The 21,532-nt window shown below is 35.0% G+C and overlaps 1 protein-coding gene across 1 annotated transcript in view; it reads left to right on the forward strand.

The window, feature by feature from the left end:
* Nucleotides 1-19,962, forward strand: part of LOC125072275 — a 42,081-nt gene extending 22,119 nt beyond the window's left edge. The window contains exons 3-8 of the mRNA XM_047682832.1: nt 11,087-11,293; nt 14,579-14,682; nt 15,007-15,210; nt 15,286-15,368; nt 15,448-17,423; nt 17,724-19,962. Coding sequence (XP_047538788.1) covers nt 11,110-11,293; nt 14,579-14,682; nt 15,007-15,210; nt 15,286-15,368; nt 15,448-17,423; nt 17,724-19,612 — 4,440 coding nt within the window. The 5' untranslated portion in view covers nt 11,087-11,109 and the 3' untranslated portion in view covers nt 19,613-19,962. The remainder of the gene's footprint in view (nt 1-11,086; nt 11,294-14,578; nt 14,683-15,006; nt 15,211-15,285; nt 15,369-15,447; nt 17,424-17,723) is intronic.
* The last annotated feature ends 1,570 nt before the right edge of the window (nt 19,963-21,532 follow it).

Below are 21,532 nucleotides of genomic sequence, written 5' to 3' on the forward strand. Positions count from 1 at the left end.
ACCTCCCTCAATAAATAGATCTAACGCAAAATTATCGGATCGATAGACCTTGAGATTAGTGAGTTGATACCCATCCCTTAAAGTTAGTACAGACAATATAGTATTTTTTTCTATATATATAATATTTACTTACATATTACCATAATGTACATATATATGTTTAATAAAATTGTGTTGTTACATATAAAAATGAAAAGATACACCATTTATCCCCCATGGTTGTCGTAACAGATATTTCGTTTATGTAAGTGCATTCAATACTCAACAATCCGAATGAAAACCAAAGTTGGCAGGGATACGTCAGACAGAGGCCATCAAAGTCTGCCAAATCTATTATTTGATATTGTTCTTCTAATAGCGTTGTAATATATACTGCACTGGGATATAGAGAAGCGAAAAATGATGACTTCAAACTCACTAAGCTCGCGTTAGCTCATTGTTAATAATTAATAATAATAATAGTCGTTTTTTAAATCAACGTATGGACTTTAATAATGAATTAAATAAAGTACACAACATTGTTCTATTATGTGACCGGGATTTGTATGCTCAGTGCACCCGCAGTTACAAATCTTGAAAAAAACATAAGCGATAGGCAATACTTTAATTTCATTAACAGGTACTCGATTGTTATATATTAAACAAGACAATGCATAGTGTCGTGTATATTATTATTTGATGAGATTTATGACAAAATGAGAGCCGAGATGAAACGCGTATATCATAACCGATAATTGCGGGTTCAAACCCAGGCAAGTTCAACCACTGAATTTTCATGTGCTTAATTTGTGTTAATAATTCATCTCGTGCTCAGCGGTGAAGGAAAACATCGTGAGGAAACCTGAGCTCCTAACCTTCTCGTCAAATGGAGAGGAGGCCATAATCCTGCAGTGGGAAATTTACAGGCTGTACATGTACAGGTACATGACAAAATAAAACCTGCTGAGTCTCTTTTACCTCAAGTCTGGGTATTATTCCGAACCGGCAATTGTTTTTCATAACTATCATAGTACGTGTGATGAAGAAGAAATCATTGAATAAATGAATTCGAGGTAAAATTTGCTCTTGAATTTATATTCCACTTTGTACTTTAAATAAGATTTTATATCAATATGAATTACAGCAGCGAAAAGGAATTCCATATTTATTATATCGATTTTTCACAATTAATTCATCAATATAAAATTAATCAGACAATGTTTCTAATTCTAGAAATTCTACACGAATTAAGTAATACCTAAACTCAAAAATATACGAGTATTTATCGACGCAAATAGACCAATCACTGATCAGTATTCGACGCAGTGCGTACGCGTAGCGAAGGATAACTTGACTATTGTTTGTGAATGAAAAGGCTGACCCGTGACACCGGTATTCGTTACACGTGTGGGTGGATGAAACATATACTAGAATTATTCTATAAGGATAAACTCGAAACTCATTCCAATAATGATAAGACTTATCACACGCATCAAAATCCGATCCCTAAAAAGGGCAACCGCTCAGACCCGTCCAATTATAGGCCTATAGCCATCACCTCCTTGTTCTCCAAGCTAATGGAGTCCATTATAAACTGCCAGCTCCTGCGGTACCTAGAGGAGTACCAGCTGATTAGCGACCGCCAGTACGGTTTCCGTCGGGGTCGCTCAGCCGGTGATCTTCTAGTTTACCTTACTCATAGATGGGCGGAAGCAGTTGAGAGCAAAGGGGAGGCATTAGCAGCCAGTCTGGACATAGCGAAGGCCTTCGATCGCGTGTGGCACAAAGCGCTTCTTTCGAAGCTTCCTTCCTATGGGCTTCCCGGGAAATTATGCAATTGGATTACCAGTTTTTTGGCAGATCGGAGCATCAAGGTCGTTGTCGACGGTGCATGCTCTGACTTAAAATTCGTCAATGCTGGTGTTCCACAAGGCTGCGTTCTATCACCCACTCTGTTTCTTCTGCATATCAATGACTTGTTGCAAATCAGTAACATTCATTGCTATGCAGACGACAGCACCGTAGACACCTCATACACCGGCCGTGCTAATATTTCTCGGGAAAACGTCGAAGAAAACCGGAACAAACTTGTATCTGAAATCGAGTCTTCGTTAAACAAAGTCTCGAACTGGGGTCGGCTAAACCTAGTTCACTTCAACCCCAAAAAGACGCAAGTTTGCGCGTTAACTGCTAAAAAAACACCATTTGTCGTATCTCCACGATTCGAGAACATTCCGTTAGCCGCTACAGCTAGTATCGGAATACTTGGCGTTGATGTTTCGAGTCTCGTTCAGTTCCGCGGTCAATTGGAAGGCAAAGCCAAATTGGCATCAAAAAAGCTGGGTGTGCTCAGCAAGGCAAGACAGTATTTCACGTCGGCCCATCGTCTAAGACTATACAAGGCGCAAATTCGGCCTCACATGGAATACTGCTCTCACCTCTGGGCGGGTGCTCCCCAGTACCAGCTCCTTCCATTTGACCGTATCCAACGTAGAGCGGCTCGAATTATCGACGATCAAGCCCTTTCCGATCTGCTTGATCCTTTGGCTTTGCGTAGAGATGTTGGATCGCTCTGCATCTTCTACAGAATTTATCACGGGGAATGTTCCGAGGAATTGTTCGAATTAATCCCGGCTGCTGAATTTCACCTTCGGACATCTCGTCAAAATTCCAAATATCACCCGCACCACCTAGATGTCCGAAAATCCACAACAGCGCGATTTTTAAGACATTTTCTGCCTCGCACAACCACTATGTGGAACCAGCTTTCGCCGGCGGTTTTTCCGAACCGATACGACTTGGGAACCTTCAAGAAAAGAGCGTACTCTTTCCTGAAAGGCCGGCAACGCACCTGCAAGCCCCCCGGTGTTGCAGATGTCCATGGGCGGTGGTAGTCACTTTCCATCAGGTGAGCCTCCTGCTCGTTTGCCACCTTATGACATAAAAAAAAAAAAAAAAAAAAAAAAAAAAAAAAAAAAAAAAAAAAAAAAAAAAAAAAAAAAAATCTTCGTAAACAATTTTTATTTTCCTTTTTTTCGCTTGATGGTTTCATTGTATAAAAAAAATTAATTCTTACGATTCAGTTGTTTCTTATGTCTTTAAATTAATTAAAAAAAAAAAAAACCAGAAAAATCCTAAAAATTAATAAGTATTCTCATTATATTATCTGTGCTATATTTTCGTATAAGAATATTAAGCTTTATTAAATCTAACTTAAAATTCAATAAACGCATCATTTCTACAACAACAAAATCATTTATTTAGTGGAGAACATTTGAAACTAAATAAGGCTTACGTAATTTCTTCTTTACTGCAGTAACCTCCTTGAAACATTTATAATTAGCAATTTCACGTTTTTAGAATAACAGTGGTCATTAGTGTCATCGCCGTGTTCTATTATTTAAGCGTGACTTATTTAAACGTTTCTTTAAATGATAACACACAGACGATCTAACGAACGGTCCATCTGATGGTACCTAGTTGGTTTTAATACTCGGTGGTAGGGGTTTTTGCGAATACGTCCGAATAGATATCACCCACTCATCGGATATTCTACCAAACTGCAATAGTATTGATGTGTTCCGGTTTAAAGGGTCAGTAAGCCAGTGTAACTACATGTACCAGAAACGTAACATTATAGTTCCTAAGATTGATGGCGCATTGGTGATTTGAGGAGTGATCCATATTTCTCATAGTAGATATAGATCTATGGGCAGTGACCACTTATCATCAGTTTGTCCTTTTGCCAATCCGCCTTATTATATTAAAGAATGTTAACCAACGCCAATGCGCCTCCAATAGAGAAATAAAAAGTTATGCTGACTCACCCTTCAAATCGGACCACGAAAGTAGTAAGTGCTCTTTAGCGTCAGAATATATATATATATATATATATATATATATATATATATATATATATTAGTTCCAGCTACTCGCTATCAACTACTAAGCTCGCCTAATACTTCAATTTTAGAGGATATACCGTATTTACTGTGAGATCGCTCGCTTCCGATTGATCTAGTTTATCTACAAGTAGGCCAGAGGCCGTTGACCCAGCCCGATGCATTAATAATTTTTGCAGTTTTTGTTTTATATTTCTTTGAATCTAACTGCAGTAGATCTAGGATCTTAATCAAAATGATTGAGAAGTAATCAAAGTAAAAAGTAAAGTAACATCTTGTTAACGTACCACTGCTGGACTAAGACCTACTCTTTCTTTAATCTTGGTTTGGAGCTAATTCCACCACGCTACTCCAATGCGGCTTTAATTAGATACATGCATTTCCTCGTTTTTTCCTTCACCACTGATCACGAAATGAATAACAAACACAAATTGAGTACTTAGAAATTCTGTGGCCATCTCGAATGATAATATAAGTATATATGTTACTTACTATGTTTCATTGAAAACGTGTGCCTGTAATTACACTAGCTCATTCACCCTTCAAACTGAAACACAACTGTACTGAATATTCCTATTTGGTGGTAGAATATTTCATTGGGTCGGGATTGTACAAGGCTTTCCCACCACGTATGAACTAGAAATCAATCTAATTTTAATCTATTATAGCCAGTACTTAAATGTTATTAACCAAAAACCCTTTTCATATATTATGGTAAGGTTAATTTAATTGCAGATTACAGATTAATAAAAGAATAGAGAATATTTTGTTCGTTGTTGCCCATTTGTAATTATTATTGGAACGAGGTTCCTTTACGCAGCTTACAGTAGACTGAACTAGCAGAAATAATCACGTAATGAAAAAGTGCTGTTCCAACTCCAGCCAATCGATCTCTCCCTTTCTATTTGAACCCACTTCAAAAAATTAAGAGGTTCGCAATTCAACTATTTTTTATACGATTTTATATAATTTATTTTTTTATTTTCACGTGATTAAATCCTTAATAGATACATAATTGACGACCTCCGTGGTCGAGTGGTGTGTTTTCATGGGTACGCCACTCCGAGGTCCCGGGTTCGATTCCCGGCCGAGACGACGTAGAAAAATTTCAATAGTTTTCTACGTTGTCTTGGGTCTGGGTGTATGTGGTACCGTCGTTACTTTTGATTTTCCATAGTACAAGTGCTTTAGCTACTTACATTGGAATCAGAGTAATGTATTTGATGTTTTCCAATATTTATTTATAATATTTAGGGAGAGCAACTACGTTCCAACCGGGAGGTATCGACCTCTCGTTTTTTTTTTCTATATCTGTTCTTTGTCGCATCGATATGACTTTACCGCTATCTTCGACTGAAATAGATAATCTATAAGTTGTATTAGCCGATGCTATGGTTTCCGGATTAGTTCATTACGATTTCATTACTCTGTAAAAGGCTTTACTATAGCCGTTGTCATTCATTGACTTGGAAATGTAATTCTATCAGTTTTCGTGATTTGTACAAGAATATCATTTCGTTATAAGGTTTATATATTATATTATATATGTTTATGAACAAAGAAACTGTGGAAAAATTGTGCGAAATAGATGCTCTAGGAAAAGGATGTTTTTTTGCCTTTGTCCTGTCAACCTTGTGATTTTTTGCTTGAAAATGCCTCCACCCATATGTTAATAAGTGCTTGGGAAGCGTATATATGTACTTTTTTATTATTATATAATATATATAATATAGTTACCATATGACGCAAATACACACACTTATAAAATGCTTTTTTTTCTCTTTCCATGCACAATAAAACCTTTTTTTATTAATATAAAATTAATAAATATATATATATGATTTTGAAAACAGCCTCGCCTTATTTTTAATATGTGCGGCCTCGTCCAACTAATAGCTAACTTATGACTGCAGATTTCAATTGCAGTGTCAAAAAAATTGTGCTGACCTCCCCCGGAGATACGAAGACAGTAGCTCCCATTGAACTATGAGCGTAAGGGTATACAGAGCTCATCCGCATTTGTGTTGTAATCAGTAAAAAATCTTCTGCGGGTAGCCTCTTAAATTGGCTTGTTATACAATTCGAAAGTTAAATTATTGAAAATAATACTTAGGTCATTCGACCACTTGCGCGATACTTGTTATTATAATTAATTTTACAAGGAAATCCAGACTATCGATTATCTTATGATTATCTTTGAAAATTAACCACGAAGGTCTCTTGTAAATTCTGTACTTTTATAATTAGGTCTATACATTTCGTGAAAAGAAAGATAATGATAATTCCTTTTTACGCCATTTGGTGTATTTTTAAAGCACTTCAATGTTTTCGTAAACTTTCGACCTATTTCTCATTTCGGAATCCCTCATACGTGTCTGCGCCCACGACCATCTATCGGTGAATAACCGGGGCTACTTGTATGAATTCATCGATTTTATAATATTTAAAACATTTATTAATATATTAACACTGAGGCATACCTTATACAGCCGGAATACCTTTCTGAATTTATAACCAAAATTACATTACTCCAAGGACCTAAAAATCAGATTATTCAGTTTGCTTGGAATACGCGAATTTGAAATTATAATTCATAGATTATAATTACGTTATTTTTTTCCTTCGACGAGTATGTATTAATTATAATTAGATAACTTATTTTCTATACGTTTCATCAATGTCGCCCGACCGATCCATGTGCCGTGATAGCAAAAGGCATGACGCTCTGTTATACCGTCATTGCCTTCGTGTGTATAACTGTGAATATGTCACAGTTCATATATTCATTATTTATTGTCTGTGATCTGTACATTTATTTTCGTTGCACGACTTTTAGACACTTCACCCGTGTCGTAACTAAATAATACTGTCTAAATATGATACTCCAACAATAACATGACTATTTTTGTAATAACGTTCGTATAATTTTACATTTCTTTGTTGAACAACGTCAAGAGATCCTTTGTTATAGAAACTTCACAGAGAAAGAGGCGTAAAATACTTGTATGTTTTATTCTTATAGATATTTATAAAGGCCGTACAATGGGCTCGGGAATCTGAGGCCTGCCCTAGTTTAGACATTGCACGAATCGTTACCACTACAATTATATTCAAAAGTTTAAAATACGCTCGGGGAATAAACTTTTCAATTCTCTGTAATACTAAAAAGTAACATTTTATTTTAATATGTGTTTCAACTTTATTTTATGCATAATAAATATTGTATTTTTTCTTATTTTCAAATATTAACATAAAATAATAATAAATATTATTATATACTGTAGTACCTTGTTAGTGTAGTGACGAATTATATGAATGAAGATTTTGGGATCAAATCTCGAGTTGGGCAAATCAAAAAGTCACTGGATTTTTCTATCAATTATATCCTTAATATATAAACTAATGTAAAATAAAAGTTTAAATTCCAAATCAATTGGATAAGTTGATTTTTTTTTCAATGAAAAAAATACGTCAAGAGATTGCCGATTATAATTCTACCAAATGTGTATCCACTGAAGTGTGGTGAAATAATCTTCAAAACCGTCACATGCGGAAAGGAAAGCGTTAACAAACGTTCTAACAACGACTTATTAAAGTTGAGTGAGTTCAAATGTTATAATAGTAAAAATCGTAGGCAAAAACTAGTTGAACATAACTCGTTAACAATTAAAAAACGTTTATTCAAACATTCGTTAAGCGCAAAACCAAAACCGTACATCGAAACTAATGGATTATTCATCGTATAACCAGAACAAAATCAATAAGTGCTTTTTGGTGTATCGAATAACTGATAGGAACAAGATGTCACAAATAGATATCAAATAGGCCATTGGGCTGCGGTTGGCGGAGAGCGTGCATCAGACACGATACTAATCTTTTATTTAATATGAAACCTTTTTTAATGTTAAAATTCACCTTAAAGACAAATTAGAAAGATTAAGAATTTATCTATAAACATTACATTTTGAAGAAGATAGTGATCTTTTATTTTTTATATAATATGTTTACCTAGGAAGGTGAGAGGGTAAATGGAGCACTTGATGGTGAGTAGTCACCAGCATAGACTTTGGTGTTATAAGAAACAGCAATTTCTTACATCGCTGTTACGATCCCTCACTCCTCAAACCGGATCACAACAATACTAAGTACGGATGTTTTGAGTTAGAATTTGTGATAAGTGGATGATACCTACCCGGACTGTCTTGCACCAAGAATTCTGTCATTTCATCTGTAATTCATTTAATAGTTTTATGATGATTTCCTACTGATTAATTTATGCCAAGGCTTTATTATAGCGCTCAAGCATTTCTTAAATTTCAATTATGTCACAGTTATAATTCGATAGAACGGGAAACAGACCGCAGTTCACGTGGACTAACGATGTTACGTGCTTTCCGAAACACGGCAGTTAACTAACAAACTTCAAATGATAATAATTAATCACATAAAAACTAGATAGCTTCTTTTTGGCCCGATCCAAACTGAAACGCAGATCATCCAGATCTGAGATGGAAAGGTGCATCGTGTGCAAAAATCCTGGGCGCCAAGCGTTGGGGGTTGCATCGCCAATGTTAGTCCACGTCACCCCCGAAGGTCTTTTAAAACTATTTTTTGGGTGGGAGAGATTTAGGTAGCAAGATATTGCTTACGAAGCTTATTGTGCTTCAGACGTAGCTGACGTCAGCCAACATCCTCAATATAATTCAAAACAAATTGAATGTTCAATTCGAAATATTTAAAAAAAACCTAAATAGTTTAAAAACTACTTACACTCGTATAAGAAACTAATTTACACACGCAACTTACTCGCGTTTTAGGAGTTGGCCGCCAGGAATTGGGCATAAAAAGCCTTGCTTGGAGTTCAAGCTTTATTAAAAATCATCAAATCAGTTCAGTTGTTAAGCCGTGTAAGAGCAACAGACAAACAGACGGAGTTACTTTCGCATTTATAATATTAGTATAGACAAATAAGTTAATATCATACACGAACTACATAGATTTTATTTATAGACCATATTATCATAATAATAAAACTAATAACAGATCATCGCTGATAACGCTATTGATTTGATAAGAGTTGTTTTGTTCTAGTTTTTGCAATGAAATTGCATAATGGGGTTATGATAAAAAGTATATTTTGGGTGTTCCAGCGAACCGACACATTTAGATATTCTCAGGATGGCATTATACGTTGAACACGAGTTGAATTATAAACACAAATTAAGCACATGAAAGTTTAACAGAAGGTACTTCTCCAGATTTGAACTCATGGTCATTCATGGTTTATTACATAAGGTACATTGCATACTGGGTCACCTCGACTCTTATCACCCTTAGGTATCGTGTAGTGATTTAAAGTGAAACAATATTGTAGATTAATTTTTATACAAAATTTTATTTGACTTAACTTAGTGTGTGAGATAAATCACACGATTTAATTTTACACGTGTACCACTCAACCGATAGCGCTGAATTTTTTTCACTACTATTCAGTTGGTACGTCGAATTAAATAAAGACGAAATGTCATTTAAAAATAGTCTTATATACTTAGGTAATTACGTCCTATTTTTATTTATCATAATTTGTATAAACTCCCCCGAGAAATATCCGCTTTAAAACGGCACGGTTTAAAATTCAAATCGCTTCCACCAGACGCCCGGGAAAGAGGTGAAGGTTCCGACCTGCTATCGTCCTAGATGCGTTACCATGGTTACATACTTATTACACTTATATATATCTTAACATATTGCTATAAGACCTATATTGCTCTGCACATAAATGCATCTATTCAATTACTATATAACCTTATTACGGAACTCGCTTAGTCCTTTGAGAGACACCGACTTATTATTAATTGTATGATATTTTTAATTATGTTTAAGACGACTAATGTATTAGGCTATATTATATTTTTAATTGTTGTTATATTACAATCTGAGAAGGCGTAAAGATAAACAACCTTAGATTCAGACACTCCAAGCGATTTGCTATTAGCTCTGCTATGTTATATACACTATACACGACAAACAGTTCTTGATTTTTGAATATATAGGTTTGTACTCGTATACATAGACTGTTGTACTGAACTATTTATATCAATTTTAATTTTACATATAAACATTACAACACTTGGAAAACTCCGATGTATTGTCTATGTTTATATAGATATTTTAAAAAAGCTTGATCTTTTTATTTGAATACAATTTACTTTTGATTATTAGTCAAAATAACAGAGAGGTTGCTAATGATCCTGCTGACTTATATAATAATATAGTAAGAGCCTCTAAATTTCCCACTGCTGGGCTAAGGCCTCCCCTCTCTATTTGAGGAGAAGGTTAGGTTAGGTTAGTTGAATTTACATGTGGCTGAATTTCGTTGAAATTAGACACATGCAATTTTCCTCTCGATGTTTTCCTTCACCGCCGAGCACGAGATGAATTTAAAACTCAAATTAAGCCCATGAAAAATTCAGTGGTGCTTGCCTGGGTTTGAACCGGCAATCAACGGTTAAGACGTACGTGTTCTAACCACAGGGCCATCTCGGCTGACTTGTGATCTCCCAATCCCAGAATATCAAGATTGTTGTAAGTTATTTGGAGAAAACTGGCGGGTTAGTTGTAAGCTCGTCCTTCGTTTTATTCGCAGCACAAGTGTCAATATTGTACATTTTGTATTGTACACTTGCAAACGTTAATTATTAGTTTTTTTTTTTAAATAATGTTACATAATTTAAATCAATGACTAGTAGACGAGAAGTCGAGATGGTAGAGGAAATATTGCACCCGAGTCTTAGCCGAAAATCCGAACCACGGCAAACATTACTTTGGTATTCTTATTTTTTTATAATTGATGTCGTATCGAAAGAACTCGGCTTGACTGTTACGCTTTTGGAACGTCAAAAGTCTGATTGAAACATGTTATGATTAAACTGCAATACTTGGTTGAGATTTCAAGGATAAGTAACCCAGTGTAACTAAATGACACAGGTACAAGAAATATAACATAGTTTTCAAGGTTGGTGGCGCATTGGGGATATTAGTAATGGTTATTCCTCACAGCACCAGTGTTTATGGAATTTGGTGACTATATGGGTGACCCATTCTGCCCGCTTCACAATGTTACTAAAAAAACTAATTTTACTATGTTTTAAAATATTTATATGTATGTATATGTATACCTAATATATGATAACGTTATATTTTAGCGTGGTGCAATGGCGGTGCGGTGATGGCGGATGGCGGCGCGGAGGCGGGCGCGGGCGAGTGCGCGGCGCGCGGAGCGGCGCTCGAGCGCGCCTACGTGCACGACGTCTACGAGCAGGCGGGCGAGGACGACGCACCCTGCGCACCCGCGCCCGCCGTGCGATCCTTCCTCAGTGACCTCGAGCCCGGCAGCCTCGTATGCGACATTGGTGAGATTTAATCCCGTTCTACACTTACCGCCAGTTTTGTAGTAACAGTAAAAGTAACGAACAGATTAAAGGCTTTGAAATCATACCAAAAGAATGCAGTAGCACGACTTTTTACTGTTTTAATTTGGTAGTTAATTTCTACATACGACCCTTACATTATATATACTGGACGTGGTTTTGTACTCCTGACCGATGGACCTGAACTGTGCAGCAGATATAAACTCAAGTGCACTCAAGTCCAGACGCAGGACAGGTTTCACGTGATTTCTGAGACACGGGAATGTTATCTATACCAACTGTCAAAGTTTAAGTTGCTAATACCTATCAATTTCTTAAGGCAAAGGCTCGATAACTTTTAGTAAAACGACCCGAGGTTTGAATCCAAGATTAGTCTTTAGCCTTATTAGTTAGCCTTATTATTTAGACAAATTATCACGTTTAACATCGCAACTCATGACAGCCAGTAAGTTAGTAAATTGAAATAAATTACCCGGCCACTCTCGTTACCGCGACGTCGGGGGCGTAAGGCTCTCGTAGTCTTCCCACGCGGGTCTTTAAAATATGTTACATCAACAGATAATTAGCAATTCAATGGTGAATATTTTAAGGAAAATGCCAGAGCGTGGGCCCCTCTGTGATCCACTTTGTCTATGATCACTCGACTTCGTAATTTTATTTTATCCTTTAAAAAAGTCTGGCATTTTAAGCCTTAACGTTGACAAGACAGTATTTTTAGTCTGTAAAACAAATATGTAGTTCAATTATTTATTTACAGTGACATATACACCTTCATACTTTTTTTTAATTTATAATACCCTTTTATTTAATTTATTATAATCACTAATATTAGTTTAAGTTATTTTATTTTCTTTACAATTAATCTATAGGGTATGTGTATGTGCTTTGCGTTTTAATCAACTTATAAAAATAAGATACTTATTGAAACTGCCACGCATTTTTATAGAAAAATCTTAGTCTCAGAGTTCATAATTTAGGAATAAGATCGCAGGCGGACAAATAGTACGCCGTCATCGCCACGTCAAGACATTGACAATTGAAATATTAACTACATTTTACGTCATCGCAACAACAATCCTGTTACCTATTATTATTATATGTTATATTGTCCCTGTAACTTTTAGTGGTACAGTACAGCACAATCACATCCAGAGTGCACAAAAACATAACAAAATTAGTTTAAATACAATGTATCAGATATTATAGCATTTAATCATGTCGGTTTAGTTTAAAACGCCAACGCAAGGAGCTCGCGATAACATTAACACCCACGTTTTTCTTATAATTGAATATACCACGCCCACAAATCAACAGCAAATTTTTAATGAATATTATCTTAACCTTTTGTTATATAATTTGACTAGATTAAATGTTATGCTATAAAAAAATATATCCCAAGTTTATTCGACTATAAAAATCGTGGTATTTACACCCACACAAATAAGTATATTTAGTTTAAGCTTCTTAGTTTTGCCAACTAAGATACTAGTCATTCTAGGACAAAATTATTCACAGATCAATAATACGAAACATTATTTTAAACTAGTCAAGTTAGTATGAATTAATATTCAATTTATAACAACTAAAAATATTTATAAAGTCCCAAAGTTAAACTGTTTTAAGAATATAATATTTTTTGTATGAATGTTTCTTAATATTCTTAAAATTTTAAATGACCAGTAATACTTGTAGGATTTTTAATTTACCCTAGAAATATTGCAATGATGATGCGTGGTTAGAAGCTTGATGTCATTAGAATTGCGTATTTACGTTTCAACTAGGGCACTAAAAACATTATATTCGAGCGATCGAATATTTGATCTTATTATTATTTTGCCGTTGTTTCGATAGAGACTAACTACAGTTTAGATCTAGATCTAGATAGAACTCCAATTGTGATCATAAGCTGACGTTCGTTCTGTAACAACAAATGTGATTTTGATTTGTTTCTTTATCATTTATTGGCCGGTGCACTCTTGCTGTCAATATTTCTACCATAATACCGGAGATCGAATATGAATATCGAATCAATTTAGAATTGAAGGCCCGGTGACCTGATGTACAGGACCTATCTTTTCTTAAGCACCAATCTCCGCAAATACTTGACTATGTACCTCGCTGATAAAAGTTACTTTTGAAGAAATTTACGACATGGAGAAAAAGAAAAAAAAATTATCCATTCATTAAGTAACTAGTTTCATTTTGATGGATATTTTTTTATTTGAATACATTATACAAGGAATATTCCACAAAATCTTAAATACTTACATATATGTACATATTATTTACATAACAGCTTAAGAGTCAAATTACATATCATTCAGGAATGAGACCAACTAAAATTGAGCCATGATATTCGTGTATTAAATTCGCCTCTATAACAGGCAACTCGTGTGATTTTTTTACTCGCGTTTACAATAACATGTCACTATAAATATTTGAGCATTTTAGCTACGAGATAATTTTTACATTTCAAATATTTTATATCTAAATATAATTACTTAAAAAAGGAAATTTAATTTGTCATTTAATAATATAAATTGCATTAACTTAATGGGATAACATTAATAAATACGAAATAGAAGAGAGGACCAAAAATTTATCCTTGCTTTATAATTTTAGATTTTGATCTGTTAATAGTAACTAGGTAAATTATTTTGATGAGTTTTTTAATAGCTTTTCGTGTACATCCAAATGCTAAGGAATTAGTCTTTTTTGGAATATTAACACGAGTGAGATGCGAATTGAATTCTTACAGAATCACACTGCATAGTTTGATATAAAAATGTAACACTGTTATAATTGATATATCTCAGTTGTTTATATCGTAGAGTGATTTGATAATTCCATTTGTCGTGACATTCCTAGTGATATTGCGGTAATACGGATAATTAGACAATGGTACCATTGGCAAAAACAAATCTACATATTAGGTTGTATATCAACCATTTCGATACTCGGTGGTCTTCAGCGCTACAAAATGACCACTCCGCGCCTTCGGTTTCTAAAAACTCTCAAAGGCTATATAGAAACAGACTTATCAAAGTCGGTTTTGTGTCAAATTTGTACAATCAAATGTCGAATTACTGTGTTTCGCAAAATTCCCAAAGCTTTCGGTAAAATTTAAATTATAAAATCTTCCGTCGACGAAATATAATTAATAATAATTCTTTCTTTTTTTTTTTTTATTAAATCCTGTATAGTAATTATTGTGTACAATAGATTTTAATAATTAAAACAAATCTTCAATTTTTGTGTATTACATAGGATGCGGAAACGGGAAGTACCTCAGCGTGAATCCGTCCGTGTTTGCGGTGGGAGGAGACCGCTGCACGCGATTAGCTACGCAAGCGCACCACAATAATAATGAGGTATATATAATATATATGTATATGTCTGTGTTTAGTCTATTTATAATTCCTGAAGGAAAACATCTTGATTGATGATGCATGCATGATTCTCTCTCTAATAAGAAGTAGGTCTTAGTGCAGCATTGTGACATTTACAGGATGTTTCTTTACTTTATTTTCTATTGAAAAAAAAACATGAATTAAAAAAAAAAAATCAATGAATATAATACGCTGTCCACATAGACTATAAGATCCAACAAAAAATGCATAGTTATCAAAATATTTATAAAATTTAAACTTTATAATTTTATTTCTTTTACTAAAGCCTTCTTGTCGCTATTTAAGGTGGTGGTATGTGATAACATGTGCTTACCATTCCGCGACGAGTCCTTCGATGCAGTTCTGTCAATCGCGGTCGTTCACCATTTCGCGACTGTTGAACGTCGTGCGATGGCTCTACGAGAACTAGCCCGAATAACGAGAATAGGAGGTAGATTACTACTGACTGTTTGGGCGATGGAACATGAAGGAAGAAACTTTCATTCTCAGGTAAATCTTTGATTCATAATATCTATCTATTTATATTTTATGTAGATTATCTAATATGTGTTTTATTAATTACAGGACGTTTTAATACCATGGCATCGTCCAGCAACTTTGTGTCCTCCGCCTCCTGCCCCTCGATTTCTTTCAGTTGAATATGAACAGTAAGTAAAAGTTATATCCACTATGGTACCTCATTATACCTCACTACGTATCTTTTTTACAATTACACCATTTTTACAGCTGCTCTGAGCCGTGGAAGAGTCGGGATGGTTCTCCGGGATCGTCATCACTTTCTTCTCCAAATGAAACGTGCTATTCATTTGTCAGACGGGCTCTCCAGCGTTTGGCTGGACGTCGATCTTTTCTACCTTCTTGGAATATAAGTCCTAGAGCAACACAAAGACAATGCACTCGCCCTGAACCTCCAGCTGCAGATTTACCTATAGAATTAAGACGGTTAGATGAAGTTCTTCCACCCCGACTTATATCACAACCATCAGAATCTTCGACAATGAAGTCTCGTAGCCTTACTGACATTGCTGATATAGAACGTCGTGCACTAGTGAGATCAAGATCTAGCCTTCCAAGCTTAGGTGGTGACGAAAACGAATCAGTTACATCAGAGCAACCAGTCCAGCCAATTGCAGAACAACGTAAAAAACCGCGTCTCGTTAAACAAAAGAAATCGATAAACGAAGACGATGCAGAAGAAGACCTTGATAAACCTACAGACATGAAAATTATGGTTGAAGAAATGCCTAATTTCAAAGTTCACACGCAAAGACAACATTCTAAGAAACCTGGAGTATTCAAGCAGACTTCACTAAATGAAGAACTTATGTCCGTTGAAAGATTACGAGAAAAAGAGCGTCTCAGAAAAAATATACAAAAACAAGCGTCTTTAAACGAAGAATATTTATTCCGGAGACCTGGTGCACTAGATTCAATTCGCGACTCGATATTTTCTACATCAGCGACAACTGCGAAAAAGTTTCAATCATTAAAAAACGGCCTTACTAATAAGTTCAAAACCTCTACAACGAATATAGATAAAGTAACTGTGTTCGTAAGAATGCTCCAAGGTTGGAAGAGTCACGGACCGGTGCCAGAAGTTCCTACGCCAAGTGACAATAATACGAGTAATGAGAAGAACTATCCTGAAAGACGTCATTCTCGAGAAGATGGCTCAGATTCTTCGAAGGACAGCAGTCTGCAAAGTGACACAAGTGTTGACTCGGAGGACAGTTTTGCTTCAGTGATATATGTGCCTAAAGCAGATAGTTCAGGTGATCCATTGTCGCCAACACCATTATCACCAGGCCCTACATCTCCTCGGCTCAAGGTGTCTTCAGTGCCAACATCGCCAAGGCTAAAAAATTCACCAGGATTACCATCTCCAAGAATCAAACAAGCTTTCCCTCTTATAAGACCACCAGCGTCACCCAGTGCAGTACAGACGCCTGGTACAGTACACAATAAAATTTTGGTAGCTCAGTACAGTTTGAAAAATTACTCTACTGCTAATAATGCATCTGTAGTTCCCCTAAAACCACAGTCAAAGAGTCAACCTAATTCGCCTCCAAAACCGGAACCAGAGGAAAATATTATCAAACCAGAAGTACAGAATGTCATAAATACGATTGCTCCCATTGAAATATTCAAAGAGGTTGATTATATCCCTCCTATAAAAGAAGAAGAAGAAACACCAACTGAGGTAACAAAAGAATTAATTGCTGAAATTAATAAAGACATTGAAGAAATTCATAAACTAACAGCAGAAACAAATGACTTAAAACCTCGAGTGCTTCTACAAGATGTCAAACCGTATCCAAAAATTACGCTTCAAACTGTTGCAGAGCTACCAGAAATACCTCAATTCAAAAGTAAAACCCCAGATAAATCCCCCATTAATGATACTTTTGACTCAAAAGCTGCCGAAAGGAAAAGAAAGGAAAGAATTCGACAAATAAAGGAAATGTTGAATAAAGGCATTCCTGCAGTAAACATTAGCAGACGACAGCCGTTCCCAATAGTACGTGGTACAAGTAAAGCTGAACCAATTGCTAAGAGCCATCCCAAGCTTATGTCACTTGAGTTATTTAATCCGGCCACTGATGATATGGATAGTGACTCAAGTGGGGTTTCTTCACCTGATTCTGTTGATAGCGTTATCAGCGTTGTTCCGGAAGAACTTCGAAAAACTGCATTAGAAAAAGGTATGTAATAATATATTTTAAATATATTTATTATAATATAGGTAGGCGGACGGGCAAATGGAACATCTGATGGTGAGTGGTCTCCACCCCTATAAATGTTATCACTCTAAGGAATATTAACCATTCCTGACATTGCAAATGCATCAGCTACTGTGGGAGCAAAGATGTTATGTCCCTTGTGCTTGTCATTACACTGGCTCATTCAATTTTCAAACCGGAGCACAATAATAATTATTATTGCTGTTTATATTATATGTGTGGTACCTACTCTTTAAATTAATATTGTTCTTTATTTTATAGATTTTCCGGATCCTCCAACATTGGAAGTAATAAAAAGTGAGGATATTAATACTTCGGATAAATCACCAACTGTATCAAGTGCGCCACAGAGCCTAATAGAAGCGGTTGCAGAAGTAGCTCATTCACTAGACGAGACATGTGAAACGGTAATTAAATCAAGTCCAAGATCTAAAAGAAGAAATTTAGAAACAATAGAATGTGCCGAAGCTATAGCTATTGTTCAAGGAACTTCAAGTAGTAGTAGTAGCAGCAATTGGAGTCTTAATAAACTATCTCCAGGAGATTTAAGATTACTAGAGGATAAATCAAGATCTCAATCACATACAAGTTCAAGTGGTAGTTCATCTAGTTTAGAGCGATTGTCTCCAGGCCGAAGATCTAAAGATCGTTCTCCAAAGCAAGGAAGCACCAGCAACTCTACTTGGAGCTTAAACAGACTTTCTCCTAATCGGCCCGAAGGTCGATCATTAGATGAAAATTTAAGCAAAACTCATAGAAGTCCTACAAGATTACCATATGATTCGTTATCGATATCTAGCACAGATTCAGAAAAATCTATTTCTAAATCAGAAAGCTTTAACAGAATACAGAACGAGCCATTAATAACTTGTAAATCAGATATGTTAACGAAAGAAGAAGACTGGGTAACGGATCAACAAGACAAAAGTCATAACTTACCAGGATTTGCTGAAAAGCTGAGCGAAAAACTATTACAAGAAATTGACCAATATTCAAAACGTATCAACGAAGAAGACTTTGATCTTCCAAGTAGTAGCAGTAGCGAAAAAAGTATATCCCTTAGGTTAAAACGTGAAGAAGAAGATAGAAATACACAGAAAATTCTTGATGAACTTTCTGATAGTTTGCAACACCTCGAAGAACCATATAATAAATTAAACATGGAATCCCAAGGTCCGGGTAAAATAGTCGAGGAAAAGGTTAAATACATAACATCCATACATGATACTCAGGAAACTGATATAAACAAACTATTTCCAAAATGTAGTACCAAGACAAAAAGCAAAAAGAGGTCAAAAGATGTTGATCCGATTATTAATAAATACAGAGAACTCAAAAAAACTATGAAGGTAACGAGTGAGGAAGATGTATACTTAAACAATTGTACCAATATTCAATACAATATTAAACCGATTATCTACCCAACCACAGATGAAAAAATTCCAGACATTGACACTAAAAATCCAGACGACGACAGTGCTATTTCATCAAGTAATGGTAACCCTGAAATAACAATTGAGTCTGGTGCATACGATACAAGTCAATCTCTAGAAACTGGATACTCATTAGAATCTGAGATAAGTGTTGACTCTCTCTGTACGAGCACCGACAAGCGATCTTCGCTCAAGGTCGGACAATCTACAGATTCCAGTGATTTAGATAAAATGGAAATAAGTCCTGAATCTATTACTTCAAGATCGAGCGCCAGCACAGCGCCTTTGAAATCAGGATTTTCCATCGAATCAACTGATACATCTGCAGGTAGTGATTGGAGTCGCCGCGATAAAACTGGAAGCACAGCGTCACTTGGATGCGCAAGTTTAGCTTCATTGCCATCATGTAGTGAATGTTCCAAAGACAGGAAATTGTTAGAAACACGATCATCATCAGAAGATACCGCCACAGTTCCTGCAGCATCATCTCGACCAATACCTCACGCCCCTCTCTTGCCGTCTCTGAGCGACGGCTCGGACAGCTTGCCGTCTGAAGGAGGCGCAGTTACTTACCACAGGTATTATCACGTTTTCAAGAAGGGCGAATTGGACCAGTTAATCGAAAAATATGTGGAAAGCCTCCACGTTGTGTCGTCGTACTACGATCAAGCGAGTTGGTGTGTTATCGCGGAGAAAGTACAAGTGTGGACTATTTAGTAGGTTAAAACAAACATTTTGTCTTGATGCTCGTTTCAAGTTTCATTTGAGTTTGCTGCTATTTTAAGTCTCCTAAAATATAAGAAGAGTAACGGTTGATTTACAATTCATATATTACAATCTTATAGAAGAAACTAAGGACATTATTTATTGAACACAAAAGTGCAGTGATAACATCTAAGTGACCTTCCTTTCAAACTCTACTAGAGTGTTAAGGACACTCCACGTTCATAACGGATCAGATAAAGTAACTCTATGTAAAATGCCAAAAGCAAAGCTTTTGATTTTAATATATTCTAGGTACTTGATACATTGATAGACGTTATTTCTATTATATTCATTATATTCGTCGCCCGCTCCAGAGAATTGTCCAAAACTAAGGCAAAATTCTCTTCGAGGGCCTTTGGTATTCGATGCGATAATATATTTCGCATAAAAATGAAAACTAAGAGCTTTAAATAGTAAATATAATATATACTTCAGTGGCTCAATATAATATAAGCTATCCATAGCTTATTTAATATAATCTACCATTCACGTATACTTACAGATATATTGTAATTTTACTGTACCTTTGTTACTTATCAAAACGATTTATACCATCGTCCGAGACCAAGATTACTTTTAATCACGATCTAGTCACTGATTAATTCAACATTGTAAATTATTCTATGACAATAACATGTTTAAATTAATTTAGATTTTTAAATAACATATCTCTCTAAATTGCTTTTTAATTCGCTCTTTGGTCTCTGGGTTATGGTATAAATCGATAATACAAATTGGATTATTTATAATTATTTTCAGTATTAAAAAGACGAAAGAGCTGGCCTCGATGTAATTCAATTTATAAATGTAGGTACGGGTCCATATTGTTTCGAGCCTGCACCTCAACCTGTTTAGTTCATCCAAATATCGGACCATTTATTGAAATTAGAATTTAGTCAAATTAGCGCATTAGATAATTTTCAGCCTAATTATATAATACTTGAGAGTACAAATACTCAAAACATTTGTGTATCTAGTTAATAACATCTTTTATTAATTAATTTGATTCCTAAACAAACTTTTTCTTGCATTATTTTATCGTTACTTAAATTGTTTTCAACACGAACGATAAACTAAAAAAACGAATTACATAGTTTCATTTTCAATAAATTTTTAGATAGCTAAATTAATAGTTAAGAGTATTACAAATCAGCTAACAGTTTATCTCTAGACTCGTCTACGAAGAACAATAAGGGTCACGTGATAAATACTATATCTAATTACGACTAAAATTCATAACTCGTTTAGTCGGTAATAATAGATACCGTCGTTATACTGATGTTAAAAGATAGTAAAGGTAGTTACACTAATCTAATTTGCTTAACTGTTTAACTCGACTCTAATATTACCGACATTTAACAATGTTCGAATTTTAGTCGTAATTATTCACATACAATGATCTTAAGAATTCTTGGTAATGTAAATAATCGCTGTGTAAGTATATAAAGCTATTAGAGATTAATTATGTTATCAAAAACAGTGAGATTACAATTAACGTTAGTATAGTACAATAACATATTACTGTACATTTAATATTGAACTGACGTAAGTATTTACAAATGAATCTCAATAAATCTGCAGGGATATATTAAATGTACGGAGTAGAACGCATTAGGGTTACTTGCAACTAGAGAATAATAATGATAACATAGATTATACTAAAAATTATATAAATTGCACAATCATTATTGTATTCTTTATAAAATGACATATGTTCGTTATATGTTTGAACTATTATGGATAATATAAGATAGTGATTTTGAGCTGATATAATTTCAAACGAAGTAACCTTCCGTTTTTGAACATAGTGATACAACTGTCAAGAGCTGTCAAAACACTATACGTAACGAGACAGAATCAAAACGTTTTGCT

The sequence above is a fragment of the Vanessa atalanta genome, chromosome 21 (genome assembly GCF_905147765.1).
Source record: "Vanessa atalanta chromosome 21, ilVanAtal1.2, whole genome shotgun sequence".
In the NCBI taxonomy this organism is placed as follows: Eukaryota; Metazoa; Arthropoda; class Insecta; order Lepidoptera; family Nymphalidae; genus Vanessa; species Vanessa atalanta.